The sequence below is a fragment of the Kryptolebias marmoratus genome, linkage group LG16, assembly GCF_001649575.2.
Source record: "Kryptolebias marmoratus isolate JLee-2015 linkage group LG16, ASM164957v2, whole genome shotgun sequence".
Taxonomy (NCBI): Eukaryota; Metazoa; Chordata; class Actinopteri; order Cyprinodontiformes; family Rivulidae; genus Kryptolebias; species Kryptolebias marmoratus.
Window position 1 is genome coordinate 14,210,404 of NC_051445.1, and position 25,274 is coordinate 14,235,677.

A 25,274-nucleotide genomic window follows, 5' to 3' on the forward strand; every position below is an offset into this window, starting at 1 on the left:
CCCTATGACGTAAGCAGAAGGAACGTCGTCGTCTTTGATTGGTTGGAGCTGTATTCACGAAAATCTTTACGCACGTTTCGATACGTAGTCCAAATACAAACTCGACTACGTTGCTCCGCAAAATCACTCTCTGGCCCGATGGAGTCGCTGCGATCAGCTGTGCCACACATCTCGTTATGATAAACAAGTATTGAAAGGTAAAAACGCGTATTTAAACAATGGAAGGCGTGCTGTATAAGTGGACGAACTACATAAGCGGTAAGTTTGTCCTTCAGTGGTGGTATGTTTTGGGTTATAAATGTTTGTTTCGCGGCAGCTCTCTTGAATTGAGTTTGTGTTAGCGTTAGCTAACGTTAGCTAGCTGTCAGCTTCTTGGCTGTCAGACTTCATTCGTGGCTTTGAAACTAATGGGCATCGCTTTTGCCTCGCTAGGTGAGTTGTTTACTGACATGTTCGTTTTCTCTGAAGTCTTAACGGTGCCGCTTGTCATTTTATCTAGCTCACGCCATCTGTCCTTATAATCTGGTTTAACAACTGATTAGTGTGGGTTCGCGAGAAATGTACCTGCGATCAGCGATAAATTACCCCAAAAAACACTGCAGGGTTTTCATAAGGGAAGTAAAAAGTTCGTTTATTCACTCAATAGGTTGTTATTTAATATTATTTCTACATTCACTGTAACTTTCAAGTGATTTTATAGGCGAGCAGATAGTTTTCTAGGACGAGCTAGATGTGCTTAAGTGTTATAACTCCTGTAGCTTTTGGGTGATCTTGGTGTCAAATTAAAGGTATTTTAAATCTCTATCCGATGGTGCTAACAACGTAACTAAGCTGGCTCTCTGTAGGGTTTTAAGGCCAAGTAACACTAAGCTGTGGTTACTTCTACTGAGTGATTCAAGTGCAAAAAATAGCTCTAAACAATCAGCATTTTTCTGTCATTTATTCTCAGGTTGGCAGCCTCGCTGGTTTGTGCTCGATGGAGGTACGTTGTCCTACTACGACTCTCAAGAAGATGCCTGGAAAGGTTGTAAAGGCAGCATTAAAATTTCTGTTTGCGAAATCCAAGGTGAGCGGAGCCTCTCTGCCCTGTGTTTAATGTCATAGTTTTTTGTTTTTTTTTTTTTCAGATGCGGTGTTGTTAAGAAGCCTGACACTTTGTCTGCTGATGTGTTTCAGTTCATTCCTCCGACTCAACACGAGTTGACCTGACTATACCTGGAGAGCAGTACTTTTACCTTAAAGCCATCAATGCAGCCGAGAGGCAGAAATGGCTGGTAGCGCTGGGGACAGCTAAAGCCTGCCTTACTGACAACCGAACAAAAAGAGAAAAAGGTATGCAAATGCTATAATAAAACCTGAGTTTTGCTTTGGTGCAACATTTGTTTAGCTTTAAGAGTTGTTTTTGTTGTTGTTTTTCCTACCACTGTAAAACTTGATGTTTTCATTCACTGTTTGTTCAAACTTCTCTGTTCTGAAAGGGTAGGATAGGGTAGGATATAATTTAGTTTCAAATAAAAGCGGAGGTCAGCACCCACTGCTGTGCTTCAGTCTCAAATCACACTTTTCTTTGTAATAATTATCTTAGAATGAGTCAGACTTTTAGAAAAGTGGCCTTGAGCTTTGCTTTCTGAAGGCCTTATAAAGCTAATCTTGAATTTGGGGATTTTTTTCTTTTAAACTAATTTGTAATTCTGCTCTTTATTAAGCCATTGAGAGTAAAACTAATTAATTCAAGCATTAAAATGTCTCAACTCTAAAAAAATAAACCAGTTTGTGTTCACGTGTAACATAGATCATAGCAAAGAGCACATTTTAAAACTGAATTTTTAGACACTTAATGACTTGTAGGCTAAAGTAAAAACTACTAATTGTTTTTTGCGTCCTAAAAAATCAAGCCTAGAAAATTTTTTTTTAATTTCATTTTTGGGATGCTGTTCATCCATGGGAAATATGTTTTTAAGGCCTACTGCTTCTCCTACCATCCTTTATTTGTCCACTTTTGGTCAAATTCTTTGGGGCACAGGGAGCATTTTATCATAATAGACCACATTTTTGGATGATTGCTCCGTGAGAATCACTTTATTAGAGCAAAATACGTTTTAATGCCTCTCAAACTGTTGTTGTACCCTTGTATTTTCTTTTAGATACAATTAAAGAATTTGAAAAATTGCAAACAAATGGAGAAATGAATAAACAAAACCTAGGAAAACTAATGTTCAAAGCCACTCTAAAATATCCAAATAAAGTCTGGCTCTTGAAAGCATATAAAAGAGAAATTAGGGGAGATTCATATTTCTTTCACAGTTATGATTATTTACATCCAATATAAGTATATAAGTACATGATTAGACATTGTTTTACAATAGTAAGTTCACATATGAAGACCATTCAGTTTCTTTTTTCCATGAGAGCTTGTGAAAGCTCCTATGTTGGTTTCATTGTTCGTCCTTACTGTAGGATATTAATGTCGCAAACACCGACCTTAAAAAAATGCTGAAATTGCTACCCCCACACGCAGTGGCTCAATGTTGCAGCAACGTCAGAGAAACCCTGTCTTCTAAACATTTGCTGTGTGTGTGTGTGTTTTATAACAGAGCTTCAGGAGAACACAGAGGCACTAAAAACTAAGATGTCAGAGCTCAGATTGTACTGTGACCTTCTTCTCCAGCAAGTAAACAAGATCAAGGAGAGTGATGAACTAGGAGAAACAACAGAGGTAAGGACTGGTTGAGCTGGTGAAATTAGAGAAGCTTCTGGTGGTGGGAAACAGCAGTAAAGGGCAGCACATATGCTGTTAGCTAAACCTAAAATTATTATTATTTTTGTACTAAAAAGGAGAATAAGCAGCACATATCACAAGTAAATTTGAAAACTCTTTGCTAAGTAGATTTGATAGGATAATGTTTGTAGTAGTTGAACTGGGATTTCATCTGATGTCTGCCTTCTTCTGTCCTTCCAGACTGGAATAGACACTGGAAACTTGGTGAGGTCAACATGCACTACTTTCCTTAAAACTCTGGAGGAATGCATGCAGATTGCAAATCGTACTTTTAATACTGATACAACAACGCACAGTCCACCAGGAACTCCTCCAGTAGCAGCCATTAAACCCCAGAAGGTACATTTCTCTCCCCAACCCTCTGACTTGTCAGTTCAGCATCAGGCTGGTGCAACCAGTCCTGCCACGTTTTCAGCGATTAGAATTATTTTAATCACCAAATGTTGGGTTTTTTTTTCCTCAACAGATTAAATCTGTCAACCATTTAAAGCAGAGCCTTGAAGAGAAGTAGGTGGATATTTTACATTATTTATGTTGCAATGAAGTGTGTCATGACCTGCTACAATTAGTTAGGAGGCACTCAGAACTTGATCTGACCCAAGTCCCTTGAGGTCGAGTATCTGGTGAGACCAGTTTTTGACCCAATACTTAAATTTTCTTGCATCACATGCGTAGTTGCAAGCTACACACTAACCACATTAAAGGTAAAAAAGAGAAGTCTTCAGTCATCCATTATTTGTTTTTCAATCACCTGAGTTAGCTGAATAGGCATATTGAATTTATCTAGATGTTTAAACATTTGGTGTCTAATAAATTGGTTAATATTGAATGAAGCTCTTTCACTGCCACTGACTTCATATATTACGAGTAGCTGTTGGACTGTCGTTGTAATCCACAGATTTGGAGTCTGTTGTGTGGAATTAGGGCAGCAGTATTACAGTGTGACTAATGTTAAACCCTAGCACAGGTCAGTCGAAAAATAAGAAAATGTTGATTGTGACCCCATCATTGTGTTTGTAATTGGATCATCACACCCTGTGACAGTATTCAGTTTAGTACACCCTTTCAAGAGTTTCTGTGGAACTGAAGAATCATTTATTAATTTACCAAAGTGAAAATATATTGTGGCAGAAAAAACACAGTACAAATGCCTGTAAAGATCAGTTTACAACCTGTTGTAACATGGAAAGTGTAGCAGAAAAAGAGATTTAGGTGTGGTTAAATCTCCAGGAACAATGGTTGCATTAGAGTGTTGTGCTTGTTGGCAGGCAGCTGCGTGACATGAAGCGAATACTAAGGTTAAACGTTCGCACATTCTTGGTAGATAATATGGAAAACTTGCAACAAACATAAGTGTCTGGAACGCCTGAATGCATTCTTAACAGTGACATATCCTGTATGTCCAGACCATCTTCAGCTCTTACTGTCACTGGAGTAAGAGCTTAGTGAAAGCACATTCCCTACGTCTCTTTGTTCTTTTTCCAAATCTTTTAATTCTTACGTGTCCTTCAGTTTGTCTGGAAATTTTACTTTGAAATGCTCTCCTGCTGTCCTGGTTGTTCAGTTTATCAGACGTTATGAAGCAGGAAAATCACGGCTGCAGCACAGCATCCAAACCAAAGTGAAAAAGAAGAAAAGTGTTTTTAATAAAGTAAAGGTCTTTAGAACATCTGAAAAAAACTCCAAAAGAAACAGTGAATTGGGTGCGATGCAGCCAGGTATATTGATGCTTCTTGATTCTACCCATCATTTTTGAGTATTTTATTTTGAATTCAGAAGTTGTTTTTTTTTCTTAATAAGGCATTGTTTCCAAAAGATGCTCAAAATATATTTAGAAGTACCTCCGGTGCTACAGCCAGGCTAAAAGAAACGTGTTAAACATCAGCAGCATGCTCCAAAATTAGCCTGGTTTTGGCAGGTGATGAGTTCTGTTAGAAACCAAACTTCTTAAAATGTGCAATCTCCATTTCTATTTTCATTTTAAACTGAGTCATTTGAATTATTATTTTTATTACTTCCTCCCGCAGGTGTAGAGATTTGACTGAAACCTCAGGACAAGCACTTGCACACGACACCCAGAGCCTCGAGGGACCAGACGAGCCAGACGGATCAGAACATCATCCTTCCCCATCAGGTCGGTTGGGTTTTCAAACAAATTTACTCCACGCTCCATTTCTGACACAACAATGTACTTTTTTACCTTTCATAGAGAAAAAGCATCCAGTCATACTTTTTACCTTTACCTTAGACATTTTTTTTAAGCTATTTACACAAGAATATTGTGCATTCTTGAAATGTATGGAACATCTTTACAAATGTAGATAAGTGTGGGGAATAAAATATGGATAAAACATGTATTTTCCTCACCTTTTGGAAAAGAATAAAGTCACCACTAATTACAAGATTCAAAGTTTAGTCTAAAACTAAAACAAATGTTGACGTCTTAAAAAAATTAAAAATAATAAAAAAAAACTTAATTGCTCTTAACAGCAGCAGTACAAACAGAACATGGTTGCTCTTTCTGAAACACTTGTCAACACCAAGCTTGGTTCAGATTGTCCATTTATTCACTATATAGCATATTTTGAGTCAACATTTTGCAGTGGTGTTTGAAATTTTAACTATAATTTTCCATCCACTATATTGTGCCCTAGAAACATGTCCAGTGGTGCAATAAAAGTAGTGTACACTGCATCTGCTGGAACAGACCATAATGCACTGCAGCCTGAGCCAACAGAACGGGCTCACTCTAAAGTCTGCAGCTCATTATTACGATTTTTATTACAGACTTCTTGAAAACGTATCAGCACAGTTATTTCAGATGTCTAAAATGTAAATTTTCTCCTCTTGAGCTGCATTGCTTGAGGAAAAAAATGTGAGTATTTCAAACTTTTAGGTTTAAACGTAAAAAAAAGTTAGATATTTTGTAAGTCACTGCAGTTCATCTGTTGTGTGTTGTCATTTTATTTTTCCCTTATGTCAGCATCAGTGTAACAGATAATGTTAATTATAGTTTCTCAGCCAAAGCTAGAAAATAATTCTGTCTGTCATCTCAGATCCAGGAATATATCCTGCCAGCGTTTATTTATGCAACACCTGACTGTGAATTCTTGGTGCATAATTTTGAAGCATTGCTGCTTTCAAGTAGTTTGAAATGTAAAAACATCTGACTATCCATAGTTACTATTTAGTTCTTTATATAGTGACCATGATATAGTAGTGAGTGACTGAATGAGAAGATTTTAAACAAAGTTCAGCTAGTTAGGGTTAAAACTGTTACCCACTTGTGAACTAAATGCTAGTCCTGTCAATGGTTCCCAAAGCTGGGGGTCATGAAACAGCAAGTGAGGAGATCTACAGAAATTAAATTTACTTTCAAAATGATTGAGAATGACATATTTAGCCTTAACTGTTTGAAAGAGATAAATGCAGAAGTCAAAAATGAGTTTAAAATATTTTAATAGTTGATGAGGCTTATAAAGAAGGTTCGTGTCTGTGACTTTCGTGGATTGAAAGCTGAAAAGTGTGGCAATTGTTGCTTTATGTCACTCCAAAAGGCACCATATTTATGCAAAATTAAGATCACATTGAACACTTAAACCTAGGTGACAAACAAAACAACTGTTAACTGTTAAGAATATAACAATCTGTTTTTATTTTTTGTTTTACAAATTCAACTCTTTGGTTTGAAGACATTTTTAATTTTGATTATATTTGCATAACAAGCGACTCTTAGCTCAAAACTGAATTCATACAGATTCTCTTTGTGTGTTGTTTCGTGCAGATTTCGAATCATCAGACCACAAGGAGCGAGTCTTCCCTGCTACACGCACTACCCAGAATGCCTCTGAGATCGAACACTTTGACCAACCAGCAGAGGGAGACGAGGAGATCGAAGCTGCTGATCAGAAGAAGCAACAGCTGCAGGAAGCGGACCAAAGCAACGATGCCCACAGCAAAAGCAGGGGCGGGAACGCCGTCCAGCTCGAGCACCGAGAGAGGGAAGTTTTAGACGGAGAAGAGAGTGACGAGGGAGACGAGACTCCTATGGATTCAGCAGAGTCAGATTCAGACACAGAGCAGGTGGAAACTTTCTTCAGCACAATGAGCCACAGGTATGAAAATGGTACTCAGGAAAGTCGCATTTCTTAGGAGGCTTAAAGCACCACAAGCTTTTTGTTGGCCTGCCAGCGATAGTTCTGTTTAACAGTATTAAAATGAACCAGTTTAAGCTACGTGTTTAGTCTCGTCATTGCGCCAAAGCACCAGTGCTGCGTCTTCTGACTGCACAGTGACTTAGTTTGTTTGAATATATTACAAGTAATCCAGTGTTACAAATAGGTCTGAACTAAATCCATTTCAAAATGTCATGACAAAGTGTTTTATTAGTGTATTTTCTTTCAATCACAACACAGAGAGGCACTCCACTCTTACTTGGGTTTGTAAAGTTTTTTTGTTTTTTGTTCTCTTTGTGTTTCCAACATATTTTGCTCTTTTTAGGACACAGAAGAGTGCTAGAAAAGTGTGAATTATCTTTACTGTCTTTCTCACTTATGTGTTAAATGTAAGAATGTGCACCATAGATTGTTATAGAAAAGAAAACCAACTGTTCTACTGTAGACAAAAAAAAGCAGAGAAGTCTCAGGTATTTTCAGGCCTAGAACTGCATGAGATTTTGTGTGAAACCTTTCTTGGTTTTGACGTTTGTACCCCACTTTCTGTCTCGATGTAGTCCAATAAAATATTAAATGTTTTACATACCTCTAATGTATTCTCCTGTTGAATCTGTTTTACTTTTTTTTTTTTTCTTTAGATTTAGTGATATAAGACTGGATGACGACAATGGTATTCCTTCACAAGAGTTTTTGGATTCATGCTATGCAATAGTGCCTGTATTAGGTAGGCTCGTTACCTTCAGTCTCCTCTCATCTTTATCTGCTTCCCTGCGCCTGTTTTCCATTATATTTATTTGCATCTTTGGTCATTTCAGGTTTTATGACTCTGATAACGAATATTTCCTCCTTTTTTACTTGTTTGTGCTTGGCATGGCGTTTATCTTGTCTGTAAATGATGATGTGGCAGCTTTCTGTTTGTTTTCAGTATTTTATTATAATTTTTTGCTGCAAAAAGGCTTTAATTGGGCTTTGCTTCATATGTCAGCTTGTCGTACTGATCGGCTTTAAAGGCATTAAGTGATTATTTTATGATCAGATCTCATTATGCAGAGAAACACATAACCTACTACTGGTATTTGTGTAAAAACATGAATACATTCAGTTCATACCAGAACCATTATTTAGACATAAAGATGTTTCCAATTTACCGGAATTACATTTTTTGCGGAATAATCTTTTTAAACCTTTCAATGAGCTCAGTTATGTAAAAATGGTGCACCATATAGGAGGAAAAAAAAGAGCATAAAAAATAATGTTTGATTATGCATCGCTCAGTGTCTGCACACCAGTTCAGAGTTAAAAAAATAAATTGAAACTATTAATCTTTGTTTTCATTCTGAGCCACTTTCCAAAGAGCAGAGTGGGAAACAACCAGCTCTCTGACGTTGTTTTTTAGTAGCCTAGAAGTGGTCAACAAGAACGGAAAAGCACATCATTAATGGAGTCGGTTTATTATTTTTCCTTTACGTTTTGTGCATTTTGTGCATCCATGTGCTGTGTGTCTTATTATAATTTGCAACCTCGCATTTCCACCTCCAATCAGCTGGTGAATTTTTCAGAACGAGCGGTCTGAAGCCGAATCTGTCCCGGTGGACAGACCTTCTGATGACTGACGTGGCTGCAAACAAGCACCAACCAACACTGGGTGTTTTCTTACGCTTCAGGCTTTCATAGACATCCTGTTAAAAGGGTCATTTTATAGAAACAAAAAACATCACAGACTTAAAAGTTTACGGCTCACTTCGGTGATTTATTAATCTTGATACAGGGGGAAAAAAAACAATTTCTGAATCTTTCCTGAATTTAATGGGGAAAAAAAGCTATGTAGTGTGCTACAAAAGACACAAAACAATCTAAAATTATGGGTGATTTAGTAAAAAGAAACACTATTATGTTCACAGCTTTAAATAGTGTTGTCATTTGAGCTCTTGAATCTGAGCAAAACAAACTCCAGGAGCAGCAAAACAGTGATTATAGATTCTCTTTTCCTCAGACAAACTGGGATCCACAGTTTTTGCACCAGTTAAAATGGATTTTGTTGGAAACATTAAGGTAGGTGCACATTTTAAATAAATAATGAACAAACTGTGACAATATTATTGTTAGATTTACTGTTTAAAAGGTGATCTAAATGGTTCCATTTAAGTACTGCGTCGAACACATTCACTTAAAATAAGCATGTACAAAAGGGTGATATTTGTTGTTATCTACCTTTTTAAATCTGACACATTTTTTTTATACATTTAAATCTCTTAAAGTTATAAAGATACTGTATATTTTATGAGTTATTAAATGTATAATTTCTTCACTCATTTGCAGAAATAGGAGTTAAGTGAAAGGAGAGTAGGCATATATTTCAGATTTCAGACCGCCTCACTTTTTGTTTTTTGTTTTTTCTGGCAGAAAATTCAACAGAAGCTGATGTCAGACCCCGACGGCTTCCCCACGCTCCAGTCCATCGTGCTGCACGAACTGGGGGCAAACGTCGCCCAGGTCCGCAACTCTGCAACGGAAGCTCTGCTGTGGCTCAAACGAGGCCTGAAGTTCCTCCAGGAGTTCCTGTCAGAGGTCAACGCTGGGGAGCAGGACATCCAGGCGGCATTAAGTATGGTTCTGTGGTGCAGAAGTAGACATTTATAAACTTAGAGTACATTTTTGTGTCAGTGTATGTCATGCTTTTTTTGTATTGTCTCACCTAGATAATGCTTATGGAAAGACTCTTAGGCAGTACCATGGATGGGTAGTACGAGGTGTATTTGCTGTAAGTATTTCTAACATCAGTGATAGACGTCTGTAGTGCTGACGCGTGACAGCTCCTTCCCTCCTGCTTTCAGCTGGCGCTGCGAGCTGCTCCATCCTATCGAAGCTTCACCGCTGCCTTAGTGACGAGCGAGGGCGATGATCTGAGGAGTGACTTCACCAGCAGCATGCACAAGGACCTGGGAGTGTACCTGCCCGCCATGGAGAGGCAGCTGACCATCCTGGATGAGCTGTACGAGGAATACAACCTGGAGTCTGATGAGGTGGTGTGAAAACTGAACGGGCGTTGATCAGATCTGAAGGAAGGACGGAGCCTGTCCAATGCCTATAGCAGTGGTAAACTGCTGAAAGGAAGAAGCTAGATGCATTAAGTGAATGTTATTTATACATTGATGTGATGTCTCATGGCAGTCTGAGGTGTTTCAGTGTTTCTTAAGCTCTTCAACAATCAAAAATCTGGGTCTAAAGGAGGTATAAAGGTTTATATTTAGAAGCTCAAAAAGAGTGAAAGCAAGCAGCGTAACTATTGAGACAATTAGGTCTTAATAAATATAAATTTGAGGTCTTGTTCAAAAGATCAGCAACAGTCAAAGTTTATATCCTAATATGCAGACTCTAACTATAATTCGTAGTGACACAAGTTTCTGAATCCTAATTGTTTGTCGTGGCGTTTTATTACTTTTTATGTTGTAGTTGCACAACTACATAATATTTATTTCCAGTAAATTATCGAGATTATTTGTCTTTCCCTTTTAAATTGAGAAGAATGTGACAAAAAGTCCTCATGCAGCATTGTCTCATGACTCTGTGGTTTTGTGAAACAGAGAAATACGTAATACTAGCACAAAACACTCGAGCCAAAAACAATGTCACATACTTAAAATGCCCATTACATGTCCTGATTATTTGATAGAATAAGCTTGTTTAAATTAGATTCCATTTTTTTGCACTAACTGTAACATATATATATATATATATATATATATATTCCTGAAAATGTAGTCATCCCAGTGCATTTAGTTCACATGTAGATTTTGATTGTCAGCTGCTGCTCTTAGAGTTTTCATGGGACCAAACTGAGGAATCGTCATGAGATTGCTTTAGCTTCTGCTGCCTGTAGGAACCCAGAACCAGAATGAAACGTTGAAGCAGTGAGAGCGCTGCTGTTAATGTGGATGTTTTCTGCACAAACCTATGCATAGTTTACATGTTTTTCTATCTATTTATTACATTGTAAATTATACAGGTCACAAGCAAAAAAAAAAAAGAAATTAAGTACAACTTTTGTGCGATTGTATGGACGTTTGTATCCTTGTAGCATGTTTATATAGAGAGCATGTTTTATGTGTGAAATAACACAGGTGCCAGCAGCAAGACAGAAGACCAAGGGCTTGAACTGAACCAAGTACGTTGAATGATCTGATAGGTGACAGATTGTGGAAGTGGAATTATCAGACCTCTCCTTTTTCGTTTTTTTTTTTCTGTCTGTACTGAAAATGATCAGTAACTTCTGGTTCAGATCTGCTTTACAGATTTGAGCTTTTTTATTTTGAACTCTCTCATCCATGCTCTGCTCTTTATAGAAATGAGTGGTGTTAACAGATGTACTCGATACGTCATGATGTCAAGTCAACATTGCAAATAAACAGTAAGAACCCAAGTTTTAGGTCAGATTCAGGCTCATTTGACAAAACTGGAACATTCTTTCTGGGCCTTACCAAGACTTACTGTACTGTATGTTATTTTGACCTTTTTTGTTTTCCTGATTGAATACAATTAACAAATTATTTAGAATTAATATAATTCTTGAATGGTAGAGTTGTGCAATAGACAGATTTTCAGTTGCAAATGGTGTTTATTCTGTTGTGGTATTGTCATTTTACAACTAATAACTGATTTTCCTTTTTTTAATCAATGTATATAAGATGCTGTTTGATTTTTACCCAATAAATATAAAGTGTAACTTCTTTTAGACTTTAGACTTAAATCCAATTTCCACATTTTATGTTTAAACGTAGCTCAGGAACTAAGAGAGAGGGGATAGTGTGTGGGTACGGATATGTACTTAATTAAACTAATAATTTATTAACAGTACCAAAAAACAGGCCAATCATAATCATGCAGGGAGGCTGAAATGCAAAGAAATTAAAAATCTGATATTACAGACACTATTTAGTAAGATTATTAAATCCAAGTCCATTAAGTGAAGTGGGTTCTAAATAGTAATCGAGGTGGTTTTCAAATTCTAAAAACATTTTATGCAGTTCAGTTGAAAAATAAGTAAATTTAGAGTTAATTTTGATGACGGCAAAGACATCTGTGTCACAAGAGGCGCCATGTTTTTCTGTCCTCTCACCTCGTTTTTACTGAGATTAGCTAGTAAAAGAACTTGTATATATATAAAATGTGGGTTTTCACAAACTCCATATTTCTTTTTGTCAGTATAGCTAGCCGTCCCCTCTATGCATTATTTTTTCTTTTCACGTCTTAGTCCTACCAACCTGAAAACAAATGTTAAAGACAGACGAGGTGCTGGCATTTATCAAACATATGTAATTATTTTTTGTATCAGAGCCCTCTTTTTAAACAAGTGTTAGATAAGACGTGTGACAACAGCGTTTAACTATAGCTGCACAGTCTGATGAGCATTAAATGTTTCTAATTCAAATCATCATGTGAAAATAACTTCTCACTCCCCTTTGTTTCAAGTTCCCATAAAATAGCATCTTCACTAATCTTTTCTCTTGGCTTATTTTTTAGTAAAGGAGTCGTCCCTCAAAATACGTTTGCTGGGATTGACTCTTTGGTCCCAGGAAGGAACATTAGACAGATCCAGCTTTACGTCTTTCCATAGGGAGTAAATTAGAGTGAGAAAGTGTTAATGTTACTCTCAAGAGGATAGCTGAGATCTTTAAAAATGGAGTTTGAACGAAATCAGTTTGGAAAAATAGAGTTTAGTTCAAGCTAATGGCTCGTCTGAGGAGAGCCATGTCTATTCAGACTAAAACTCTTTCACCAAACTGATGCTGTCTCCAACAGGTAAGATAATGTTTCTAACTTTTCCCCAGAATCCCACTTTAAAGAAAAAACCCAGAACTATTGCCTTAAGGTATTAGTTTGCGAATGAATTTTGTTTTTATTACGTAGTCCCAAGAATCAGATTGTGTCTCTTTCAATGACAATTAGTGCTATATGGAGACATCTGGGCTTCAAACTTGTTTGCCTGATCAGGGAGAATGCACTTGATGGGGCAAGTGCACCAAGGAAAGCTTTTACTGAAGCATCCTCGCAGACAAATTGTGATGATTTGATTTGGAAAGGGAATACAGCCTAATGTACTCACACAGTCACATCCAGCCTCAAACATCTGAGTCGCACAGCTGGCTGGCTGCCCGTTCACAACTTTTGTTGCCTCACCTGGACTCCGAACACGGACTCAGCTCCGAGAGGCTCTAGGAAAGGATGAGAAGCCTAAAACAAGATTTCCATAGCTGAGATGTGAGGATTCGCCATTAGGTCTAAAACAGCACTTTGAAGTAAGCTCCCGATGGCGTCTTTTTTTTCTTCTTTCAATCAACGTTTTCCACCACTGTCTCCTGTTCTCACCACGAAACATTTGAAGAATTGAAAATCTCATTTTATTTACCTTTTTTTTTCCAAATTGTTCACAACTACATTAAAATCATAAAAATCATATCCGAGTAATGAAACAATACAATCGTTAACCATCCTAGTCACAGTGCATAACATACTCCATAAAGCCTTACAGTACAGTACGTTAACACATGCACGATTCAGCGTTGTTGTGCATACACACGGTATTGGATTCAGCAGAGCGGCACAGACACGACATCCAACACACAGTCTTAACAGTATTTCAGCTTTGTGCATGGCACAGTTCATCATGAGAAGGTTTGTCACACGTACAGTACATTGCTACACTCTGGACACAACTTTTTTTTTTTAAGACACCTGCTATGCTGATGAATGCAACAATGATTTACAAAATGACCTTTGACAAATTGGAAGAGTTTCACACCCATTTAGCAGCTCCTCACAAACATGCAGACACAATAACATTAACAGTCTTTAGTTTCCTTTTTAATAGCATCGTTTTATAACGGACATAAAAGAGAAAAGGTCTTCCTTGGCACTGCGATTCGTACGATAGCTTATGGAAAAAAAACGTCAGCTTATGTCGGCACAGTCATTTTCAGCACACAGACAACTACAGCTACACTGTTAAGGATACTGATGAGTTTCTCTGTTGATTAATAAGACAGAAATACTGAGTATAGAGGTATTAAATACAGTAATGACCTTAGAACAGACTGGAATCTTAACTCCTTCCCCTTCTAGCAGCTACAGAAAGGTCCAGCTGTTTCTGTGCAACGAGGAAATTAAGAGCATTAACAGTTTCAAGCCTTCACATATTTCATTTGATCGTTAAAGCACATGGAAGGTCAGGGCTGCACGTGTTAAAGCTTTTGTTTCAATCACCCGTTGTGCCTCGGTGTACAGTCAGAGCCATTTTTATTTTTAATTTTTTTTTTTAAATCTTCTACATGAACAGTCGTGAGGCATGTGTGGAAAAAAGGTGCTGACTGGAGCTGTGTTGCCTGTCAGTTCCTGAGAAGTTTTTTGGACTTCTGAAATTATGTCCAGACTGAATGTACCTGTTAAGTTTTGTATATGCTACAAGCCAACTTGTGACCATTTAGAACCAGAAAAGGCTTCAAGCTTGGCCTCGGTTTTTACAGTAACAGTCTTGTTCAAAGATTGCAAGTCTAGTTTTACACCATAACTTATTGATATGATACTGAGAGTACAGTAGAAAACTTGTCGTGACAAGAAACAGTAAAGCGGCTGTTGTTAGCCATCCCAGCTTCATGCAAGTGCTATTCACCGTCATTCATGCTGCAGTAGAACAACTAGAGAGATGTTCTACTGCGCCTCTTTCTTAACAGTAATTGGGTCCTTTTTTTTTTTTGCAACATTTTGCACTGGCTATTAAATCTGCACGGCCGTCGCACAGCTGTTGCTTTCAGATGTTGGTTCCAGTCCGTCACGGTGAGAAGGCCTGTCGAAATCCTGTTTGTTAAGACAGAGCGCAGTCATCCTGCACGTTTCCAGTGTGTGGTTTTTCAACTTCCCTGACCAACAGTTGCTACACGGAGGCATCTTCACAGAAAACCAGATAAGTTGTGTGTGTGCATGTACATACATGAGTTTTGTTTTCTCTTTTCGTTACTTTTACATCATTTTTTTTTGCCTCTTCCTCCAGAGTCTCTTGCTTGGTGCGTTTTTGTTCTTTCCCGTTCTCTCATGAAAATATTCCGATCGTGTGTCAAGCAAACACCACACAGAGGATTCTGCAGCACCTTTCAGCTCCTCGTCAAGTGAAGTACTTGCAGTTTGTGGAGTCAATAACACAGTACGATGTGCACTTGAGGAAACCATATGACCTAAAATGAGGAGAGAAACACACTTAGGTTAGTTTTATTACTCTGTCTCGCAGCAATACAATCATGGGAAAAAGAAGGTCCATCTGCTTTCAATTCTACGGTTTTATGTATCAGGAGATAATAAAAATGAAGTTATCCAGGTTATAAAATTTTTCAAATCTAGCTTCAAGAGTACAAAAACCCCCTAAATCCATCTTTGCATCTTCTGAAGGACTGAAGAGGGAACATAGCAGCCAGAAGCTGCTTATCAAATTCACTTGATTAACTCAGCTTCCACAAGTTTGACCACCTCTATTTCTTTGCAGCTTGCTTGTCTGGAGCATACAGCTGTGTGTTAACAGACGGCCAAGGAGGAAAGACGTCAGCAGTGATCTTAAAGAAACAACTGTTGCTGCCCATCAATCGGGGAAGGGTTGAGGGTCATTTCTAAACAATTTGGAGTCCATTCTTTTACAGAGAGAACAAATATTCACAAGTGGAAAACATTCAGGAAAGTTGTCAAACTTCTCTGAAGTGGACGTCCCAGCAAAGACACCCCAGGGTCAGACTGTGCAGAGCTCAGAGAGATTGAAAAAAAAAAAAAAAACCCAAAAACGTTCAAGAGCTCCATCTCAGACAACAGGCCTCAGTTATCAGATTAAATGTTAAAATTTATGGCACTACAATTTAAAAAAATGAACAAGTCAGCCTAAATACTTTCCACTATAAGCAACTAATGTCTATCAATACAGAAAGAGACAATCACCAAAACTTAACACTGGCAGAAACACAACACCCAAACACAGTCCACAGACTGTCAATGTGAGCAGCTTCTCTCAAGGCTTTATGCTCCACTTTTAATTAGTAATGCAAAGTCAGCTGAGCTGATTTACCTACAGGAGGACCTGGCACCTACAGGCCACAGAAAGAGAAGAACCATTCAAAGTAAACATTCACTACAGCATGTAACAACTGTTCTTTAGACAAATGAAACCAAAGTGGAGATGTTTACTCATAATACACAACACCTATGTTGGGTGAAAACCAAACACAACCAAACACAAACGCCTCATGTTAACTGTCAGGCATGGTGGTGGAGAGGTGATGATTCAGGCTTGTTTTAAGCCACAGGCCCCAGGCGTCATCAGCCCAACAGCTAAAGCTGGGATCAAATCGGGTCATGATGCAACAGGACAATGATCTCAAACATGGCAGCAAATCAAACAGAACGGCTGGAAAAGAAAAAATGATCAAGGTGTTGCAATGGTCCAGCCAAAGTCCAGACCTCAACCTGATTGAACTGATGTGGTGGGACATGAAGAAAGCTGTGCAGAAACAAATGCCTGCAAACCTGAAGCAAAGTTGTAGAGAAGAATGGGCCAAAATTGCTCCAAAACCATGTGAGACACTGATAAAGTCATACAGAAAATTACTACTGAGAGGTATTGCTGCTAATGGAGGTTCTACAAGATGTTGAGTTATGGGATGTACTTAGTTTTTCCACACACTGCCTTTTCATTATTTAAGCCAAAATGGCAAAGACCCGATCATTTTTATCATGTCCTGATACTTCAAACTGCGGAACTGAAAAAGGGCAGACTTTTTCCTCCATGAATTTATGTTTTGAAGACATAGTTTGAGCTTACCCAGGAAGATATGAATTACATGTCTGATATCCAAAGTCTTTTCCATCACACTCCTCTGCCCCTTCATAGCGATATCCGTCGCCGCAGTAAGCATGTTTACACTCTATGGTAAGGTGAGACAGAGAGGGTGTGGAGGTTATGGTATATGTGCACCGCAGAGTCCAACTAAAGGAACTGTTAAAGACCATCTGTTTGCTGAGGACTTACTGACACAGCCGTCAGTGACAACTCTGTTTCGGTCGTCACACTCCTCCCCGTTGGAGATCTGCACTATCCCGTCGCCGCAGTAACCGTCGTCGTCCGGAGCATTTTCCATGGACTGGAAGGGCGTCAGCTGGAATGGAAAAACCTTTTGCAGAATTTTAATATCATGAGCAAAATGAGAAATCTGAAAATGGCCGTATCATAAGTTCAGAAAAGAAAAAAAAAATCAGAATAGAAAGTTGAAGTTAGGTAAAGTTACCTGGATGGGCAGCCAGCCGTCAACGTCTTTGAAGTAAAGAGATCTCTGGTCTTTTCGGAATGCAAGAGCGTTGTCGGTGTGAAGGCGCTCCAGTTCTTCCTCGTTGCTCACCACAAATATCTACATGAAGGACAAAAATAACAAAATCTACTGTGAAGTTTTCAGTAATTTTGCATGACAAAGTTTATTAGAAGTTTTGAAGTGGAAAGGTTTCAGACAGTTTATATCTTACCGGATGTATATACTGAATCTCTTTGAATGACTTTAGTTTGAAGAAATAAGAGTTTAATTCTGACAAACTGATGAGGTAAAGGCTAGACAGAGCAGGACCAAGACCAAAGTAGATTTCTAGCATCCTAAAATAACCACAATCTGAAAAATTGCACAACTTTATGTTAGCGCTTGGAGTTGCCAGTAACTCGTCAATCAAAAATATTATATTTCCCCCAAACTGAGGAGGAAACAAAAAAGCTTTCTACCACAGGTAAGATATTGTGATTTTATACTAATCATTTGGCCACTTTACTTACTCAAAAGCTATTAATAAACTAAACACTAAAAAATATCTAAAAATCATAGGTACAAAAAGCTGTAAGTTCACATTGTATCAGAGCATATAAAATATTCTCATTCAACTCAACGTTCTTTCATATATTAATTTTGTGTTTTTCATTATTCTTGTTCATATGACACATCTGACTGCAGTAAGACCTGGTTTTGCTCACCACAGGTACTTTTGGGACGTTTGCTGTGGAGGCAAAATCGTCAAACGGAGAACCACTGACGGAGCTGCAGCTACACTTTCCAGGAGGCCCTTGTGGTCCTCTTGCACCTTTAGCTCCAACCATGTACAGTCCTCCACAAACACAGAACAGAAAGACAATAAGCAAGTGACTAATTATATTTGTAAGAACTCGCAAAGATAAATTAAAACATAAAACTTAAACAAGTTTCAGCTGGACGGTTCGTGCACACAAGTGGATTATCGCAAAACAAACAGGCTTAACAGGCATTGTCATTTTAAGTGCAGGCTGCAGGAGGTCATAAAAATACCAGAAGTCATTAAATCCATTATATTTGATTCATCTATCAAGAAGAAAACACAATCAGTTTAATTTACACAAGATTAATGCCACTTTGATTATGTGGTGACATAATATTTGTAAAACTATCGGGAGGACTGCCATGTGTAAACTCCCTTTAGCCACATGATGTCATCATAAGAGCGTCATGTTTCAACTCAGACTCAGAGATTAGATTTCTGGAGTGCTAAATACGACTGCTGATGTTACTACTTACATTGATCTAAAGGGAGCTTTCTTTTGCTGACTTTGCCTCCTCTCCAATTAAAAGACACAAACTAACTTTTCTCCAAAATGGAATTTCTATAAATTGACACCCTGACTGAGAATTTGATTTAAAATCAAAATCCTCAAGATGAAATTCACCTGTGGCAGGTAACCCCGGAGGTCCAGGGTGGCCAGGAGGTCCTTGTGGGCCCGCGGGTCCCATTGGACCCATTTTTCCGAAGTCTCCTTTCATCCCCTGAAGTAGTATATGTTCAGAAAAAAAGGCAAAAAAATGAACATATATGAGCAAATAATTAGGGTATGCAAATCAGAAAAAAACAAAGAAAACCTTCTCACCTGTTTCCCCCTCTTTCCTGGTCGGCCTGTAGGTCCTCTGTTTCCTGAGGTTCCAGGTTCTCCCTTTGGACCCATTTCACCCTGCACAACAAATAACATCACCTTAGTAAACAAAAACATTCATTTAAATGGTCAAATCATGAAGAAGCTGCAGTTCTGGAGGAACAAAGTTACTTACTTTTTGTCCAAGCATTCCTGGGAAACCCATTGCACCCTTTGGACAGAGTACAGCAGAAAGTATTAACACAGTGCACTAAATGTAAAATACTGCTGATGCAGTCTACCTACTTTGTCTCCTTTAAGTCCAGCCTCACCACGGTCACCTCGGGAACCCTGATGGAGCAGAACACAGTGAGTTACAGTATTTTAGCTCCTAATGAACAGCAGTTACCAAAGCGATGACTTACCTTTTCTCCTTTATACCCAGGTAAACCCTAGAATTAGAGCCAGTTAAAAGAATGAGGTACAATGAAACCAACACAGAATAAATCTGAGCATTTCTGATCACAGATGTGGAGCGTACCCTCGGCCCAATTGATCCTCTGGATCCAGGTAAACCCATCAAACCTGGGTCACCTTTCTCACCCTGATAGAAAGGAAAACATTAGACACAGGTGGATTGCCTCTTTACGGATTAATTTTATTTCTTTTTTTCTTTTTTTTTTAAAGGGCTTTTTACCACTCGTGCAGTTTCATAATTAGTATTATCTACATGAGGAGGTCTGACTTACTCACTTTGGCCCCATTTGGTCCTGGCCATCCTGGCATTCCTTGCTTTCCTGGGGGTCCAGGCGGTCCCGAGCGACCCTAAAATGACACGTTACCTTTTTTTTTAAATTTATGTACTTACATCTCTAAATGCCAGTTTGCTTTATGGGTTTTAAAAAATAAAAGAGAAATCTAAATGCAGTATTAGCCGACAGCTGTCTCACTCCAGCATCTATCAGCTGCTGCTGCTCATGCAGAGGGGTGGGGAGGGGGGTGGTATGGCTGTAACGAGCCCTGTCACTTTGCTCTCTTTAATTAAATGATGGGCTGTATATAGAACAGGAGTCCGGCTTGTTGGGAATAAAATGATTAATGATCTTGCCGAAGCACTAAGCTAAATTGCACTGCAGTGCTTGCAAACCTGCTCGGTAAGGAGCTGCTTTTACTGCTCCGCTACGGCAACAGATCATTTAGGAGGTCACTTCTCTTCTACCTCATCAAAAACTGTCCTGGTCCTTCAGTACAGCTGTGCAACTCTTTGTACCGTTCAAGCAGAGAAGGACGGCCATCTGACAGGGAAGCCTGATGCTGCATACATGACCCCAGTTCCAAGAAAGTTCGGATTTTGTGTAAAATGTCAATAAAAACAGAATGCAATGATTTGCTGATCTCATAAACTCATATGTTATTTCCAATGGAACATAGTAAACACACCAAAGGTTTATACTAAAAAAAAAAGGTAACTTTAAATTTGATGGCAGCAGCACATCTAAAAAAAAATTGTGACAGGGCCATGATATCGTTGCAAAACATCCCCTCTTCTTCTAACACCAGTTTGTAAACATTTAGGAACAGAGGAAACCAGTTGTTGAATGTTGTCCCGTTTTCGTCTGATGGAAGATTCTCGCCGTTCAACAGTCCTAGGTCTTCTTTGCCGGATTTCTTGCTGGATGGGAGCACATGTTGTTCTAAAACTTGTGTATACTTTTCTGCATTGATGGTGTCTTTTCAGATGTGTAAGCTGCCTGTGCCAGAGACACTAATGCACCCCTATACCATCAGAGAAGCAGGCTGTTGAACTGTGCTCTGATAACAGGCTAGATGGTTCCTCTCCTCTTTTATACAGAGAACATAATGGTTGTGGCTTCAAAAAAGAATTTAAAATTTTCAGATGATATAGATGATATTGTAGATGATGGGATATTTGTAGTGCAGAACATTATTTTGAAATTGTGCCTCTATTTCTTCTATTTATATTCTTTTTTAAAGACTGGTGAACCTCTGCCCAACTTTACTTCTGAGAAATTAAGCCTCCAGCTGTTTCTTGTTTGTACCATTTACTTTACATCCTTTTGTTTTGCCTGTCCCCACTTTTGTGAGATGTATTGCTACCATCAAATTCAAAATTACCTTATTTTTTCCCCAATTATAATTTTAGTTTAAACATTTAATACATTTCCTATATTACATTGTAAATAAAATATGGGGTTATGATATTCGCAAATCATTGCATCCAGAGTTTATTTACATTTTACACAATGCCTTAACTTTTTCAGAGTTGGGGTTGTAAATGAGGAAGCAATATGTTGTCCTTCCATGACAGAGGAGACCAACAGTGAGTCTCTTTGCCATAAAAACAGGCCACCTCAGCGAACCCTGCATCCTGCCTGTGTGTCTGTTCTGTCTCCCTGTCAAGGTTGCACACAATTTCTTTCTTGCACACACCCTGGCAGGCCTCTGACTTCCAGCCAGCAGGCAGGTGGATACTTTGTAGCTCATTTTTGAGGAAATCCACTTACGCCAGCGGAGAATATGGAGTGATTAATGGAGACTCTCACCTTTTGCCCAGGTCTTCCGATTTCTCCCTGACAACAATGTAATGCGGAGGAGGAGGAACAAGGACAGCAGTCACTTAATGTACTTCCCAAAAGCATTTTTCAGTCATGTGCAACAGGTCGAATAAATCAGTTTATAAAAGTAAAATGAAGCAGATAAGAAAATTTAATTCAGCTGGATGAGATAAACCACTTACTTTTTCTCCTTTAGGCCCTTTTATTCCAGGTAATCCAGGTGGACCCTGGTAAACATAAAAAAATGTTGTTAATAAATCAAACAGATAGCCATCTAAATTAGTTTTATTGTCCACAACATCCCACCACAGAGTCATCTCAGTCTCTGAGAGAGCAGAGCTGCAGTTTCAATTAGCTAAAGGCTGACTGGTCCCTATTGATTTAAAAAGTGCCCTGTGGGTCTTTTTGATATACTGAAATGCTGCTGTGGTCCAACTGGTGGTGTAACAGCCTGAAATGAGCAGCTACAGCAAATGCTTCAACAATCGTCTGGTAAATCTGCTTTTCACTCGAGAGGCTGTGCGGCCGCAGCAGACCTGAGTCGTGTCACAAGATTCGAAATGTCTTTTTTAAAAATCTTTCATGGCTTGAAAACACAAACACATGGGCACTGTGTGTTGGTAATCCCTGGAATTTACGCGACACAGTTCGCCTTTCCAAGCAGATAGCTCTTCGGGCAAGTTCTGAGAAGGATGTGTGGCACACTGGCAGGCAGTGGAAAATGGCTATTTGTGTCGCAGCTAAATGTAGAGCGTTAATGGGCTGTTGTGCTGCAAGGGCCAGAGAAATCCCCATCTCCTGCGCCGCAGGAACTATCAAGTTGGAGAGGAGATGGGGGTTAAAGCGAAACTTTGAATCTTTTAAAGTGGGGTTCTGAGGTAAGGTTATAAACAATTAATATCTTACCTGTTGTAGATAGCTCTTTGAATGACCTCAGTTTGGAGCAATAGTTTAATCCTGATTGGCCAATGGCTGCTTCAATAGAGCATAGTGGATTGCTGCCATCTTATATTCTTTTTGGTTTTTTTTTGCAAGCATAAACAGCAGTGGTAGCAGCTTGCTGTAACACTTCCAGTACAGCCTGGGGCACTTTCTGCAGTAATATCACAATATTTCTGCAAGAATAATTGTGAAAATTTGAAACTGACGGCAATACTTTTGCATGAACCGCTGTGAAATCTTTGAGACTAGAGTTGTTTTAAGATAATCATTGGCCTGTCCGTCGAGTCTAAAATAAACTTTGTTTCTCCAAAATGAGTTTTTAAATAAGCATCTACAACAAGTAAAATATTAACTGCTCATAACCATTTCACAGAACTTTTAAAAAATCTGAACTATCACTTTAATATACTGCAGGGGTCGTAATGTTTAACACCTCAGAATTTACAGAGCAGCTTGTGATGAGTCGTGCACATATTTTTTCCTTGTTTGAGGCAAACTGAAGGAGATGTGATGGAAAAATAGAAAGGTTCCAGATTTAGAGTATGGTTTTAGTTCCGGGACGTATGAGAAGTTTGAGCTGAACCTTACCTGAGGTCCAGGGGGTCCAGCAGGCCCAGAAGGACCTCGAGCACAGCCGTTGTCCAACTCAGACTCGCCATTATGATGTGGCGGGCCTTCAGTCTTTAAAACAAATACAAACGTATTACTGTTTTTCCCTCTTAGGTTTGAGAAATTCTTCTTAAAGGAATAGTCCGGCCATTTTTGAAGTGATGTTCTATTAAATAGTCATCAATAGTACCTTATGAGCTGCGACGTCAGTGATAGAGCACGGAGAATGAAGAAAAGGGCAGAAGTCTTAGTCTTGATATGCTAATGATAGGCAAACAGGGTCTGTTTTATCTATTTTTAGGCTTATAAAACAACCCTTTTATATAAACAACATACCGATGTGAAAGAAAGAAATATTAGCTAATATTAAGCTTCTACTCTTTCGGATGACACCGTTTGTTTAGTTTGTCACTATTTTTTTAACCAAATAATGTCCATGTTACCACATGAGTGTATGTTTGCCGAGCACAGGCTGTTACTTTCGCCGCCGGTGCTGAGGCTGCGAATGTCTCGGTCTGCCTGATCAGCATGTCTAGTCAGCCCAAAAGTTTACTCAACTCTCGGTGGACTGATTCGCTCAGCAGCCTCAGCACTACGAACATTTAACACTCTATGCTCGTCACACAAACATTCGCATGGTAACTCAAGTGGTGATGGGTTGAGAAAACAGCAACAAACTAAACAAATGGTGTCAAACTAATTGCAGAGGCTTCATAGCAGGTAATGCAGCGCTCATGCACACTGAATGCCGCTGTTTCATAAGACTTCAGCCCTTTTCTGCATACTCTGCACTCTATGACTGGTATCATGGCTCATAAGCTCCTACTATAACTGTCTGACAGAGCATCACTTCAAAAATCACCAGGGTGTTTCTTTAAAGGAAAGGCAGAGGAATACAAACCCCATATTAAACAGTTTATCCAAACAACATTTAGATTTAAAATTGATCCCAGTATGGACTTTTATTCATTATGAGCTGAAACAAAGGGCTTGTCGAGCCATTTCTCTCAGCAAGTACTTCATGTTCCGCTGTCAGATTGTTAGCAGATAACCTCCCTCAGGGTTCAAAAGAGACTAAGCCAGAGGCCATATGGATATAACTCAAGGACATATCAACAGCTTGATATTCCACAATAAAAAGTCACATGACTCACTGGTGTGTAGCGGCGCCAAAGTGAAGGGGGTGGAGGAAACAGCGGTGGTGGAGGTGGGCTCAGTAGGCAGCATGGGCTGAACCTCTTCTGTTGCTCCTGGGGTCTGTAAGCTGTGGACGGTGCAGTCACAGATTTGAACCAAGGATAGGCAGAACTCATGGTGTTTATTTGCTGCTTGGACTCATGCGACCTCATTTTGAACATGAGAAAAGAAATGCTCATTACATGAGGAGAGAACATGCATTTGATCCACCCCTAAAACTTATCATTTTGTACAAATCTGAGAACTTAAAGAAGATGCACAAGCAGCATGAGCAACGGGGAAACAGGTGCAAAATATCAAATCATGACACCGACGCAAGAGAGTTCCCAGAGCTGGACACAGACGAGAAAGTGCCTCTCACTATTTATAGAGACATTTCCAGTCTACCTCATGGGAAGGAAGAAAATCAAAACAACTCTGCCGTATTGAGATGAGCCCAGTGTGAATCTTAAATCAAGACATTCTGGCTTATGTGCTTTGAGAGACCCCGAACACCTGTGCAGTGCACGCACTGGTGCAGTGGGACACTCAGACACATGCATGCAGGACATGACATGATCCTACCTGCTGAGAATAAAAGGAGGCTGTCCGGAAACGAGGACTGAGCCAGGCAACAAGAAATCCACAGTGGAAGATAGAGTCCAAGTGTTAAAAGAGTCATGCTGACTCAGATAGTTTCCTGACTTTATGTCTGAGCCTCAGCAGCCTTGACACTCTGCCTTCTTCTTCGTCTCCTTCTCTCCCCACCGTCCTCTCCCTCTGCTCTCCTCCCTCTCCGCTCGCTCTGTCGGTTTCCCTTACGCCTTCACAAGAGGGGACACTGACCAATGCCCATTAAACCTTTCCTCCGCATCAGTGTGCTCTAAAATTACAGGAGACAGCCCGCCAGCTGCCTCTGGTGCCAATATTAGATCTCTACTACTGTAGGGGGTCTTATTGTTGTTTCCACTCCTCTGGGGAGGGGGGGGGGGACTTAATGGAAACAAACCCACAGTCTGCTGCGCTGCAAATAGGATCATATCTGAAAATGATTAAAGTGCATTTGTGCATCTTGC

At 39.1% G+C, this 25,274-nt stretch overlaps 2 protein-coding genes across 3 annotated transcripts; one reads left to right on the forward strand and one right to left on the reverse strand.

The window, feature by feature from the left end:
- Positions 1–104: 104 nt before the first annotated feature.
- Positions 105–11,681, forward strand: plekha8 (pleckstrin homology domain containing, family A (phosphoinositide binding specific) member 8). The gene is made up of 13 exons (XM_017426595.3): positions 105–258; positions 950–1,066; positions 1,177–1,332; positions 2,595–2,716; positions 2,960–3,118; positions 3,246–3,286; positions 4,807–4,913; positions 6,564–6,894; positions 7,593–7,678; positions 8,948–9,006; positions 9,358–9,559; positions 9,654–9,715; positions 9,789–11,681. Exons 1-13 carry the CDS (start codon positions 219–221, stop codon positions 9,984–9,986), a joined length of 1,680 nt encoding a protein of 559 aa, XP_017282084.1. The 5' UTR covers positions 105–218; the 3' UTR covers positions 9,987–11,681.
- Positions 11,682–13,333: 1,652 nt separating this feature from the next.
- Positions 13,334–25,102, reverse strand: colq (collagen-like tail subunit (single strand of homotrimer) of asymmetric acetylcholinesterase). 2 transcript variants are annotated; one of them, XM_017426439.3, is made up of 17 exons: positions 24,784–25,100; positions 24,177–24,286; positions 23,002–23,094; positions 21,654–21,698; positions 21,460–21,486; positions 19,649–19,720; positions 19,437–19,499; positions 19,321–19,347; positions 19,202–19,246; positions 19,092–19,127; positions 18,914–18,994; positions 18,716–18,812; positions 17,993–18,123; positions 17,268–17,387; positions 17,012–17,153; positions 16,805–16,907; positions 13,334–15,179 (listed from the first exon to the last, which is right to left on the reverse strand). In XM_017426439.3, the coding sequence occupies exons 1-17, from the start codon at positions 24,878–24,880 to the stop codon at positions 15,110–15,112; spliced, it is 1,359 nt and encodes a 452-aa protein (XP_017281928.1). In that variant the 5' UTR covers positions 24,881–25,100; the 3' UTR covers positions 13,334–15,109. The 2 variants fall into 2 exon arrangements, with proteins under 2 accessions (XP_017281928.1, XP_037836015.1); XM_037980087.1 differs by lacking the exon at positions 21,460–21,486 and having other exon boundaries at positions 24,784–25,102.
- Between the last annotated feature and the right edge of the window lie 172 nt (positions 25,103–25,274).

What these genes read in the sequence shown, in the direction of transcription:
- colq (XM_017426439.3), bottom strand. Translation starts at nt 24,880, where the DNA reads ATGACTCTTTTAACACTTGGACTCTATCTTCCACTGTGGATTTCTTGT. An exon ending in CTGGACTTAAAGGAGACAAA is followed by an intron (nt 19,128 to 19,201) that starts GTAGGTAGACTG and finishes CTCTGTCCAAAG; the next exon opens with GGTGCAATGGGTTTCCCAGG. An exon ending in CAGGAAAGAGGGGGAAACAG is followed by an intron (nt 18,813 to 18,913) that starts GTGAGAAGGTTT and finishes ATACTACTTCAG; the next exon opens with GGGATGAAAGGAGACTTCGG.
- plekha8 (XM_017426595.3), top strand. Translation starts at nt 219, where the DNA reads ATGGAAGGCGTGCTGTATAAGTGGACGAACTACATAAGCG. An exon ending in AAGCAGAGCCTTGAAGAGAA is followed by an intron (nt 3,287 to 4,806) that starts GTAGGTGGATAT and finishes TTCCTCCCGCAG; the next exon opens with GTGTAGAGATTTGACTGAAA. An exon ending in TAGTACGAGGTGTATTTGCT is followed by an intron (nt 9,716 to 9,788) that starts GTAAGTATTTCT and finishes TCCTGCTTTCAG; the next exon opens with CTGGCGCTGCGAGCTGCTCC.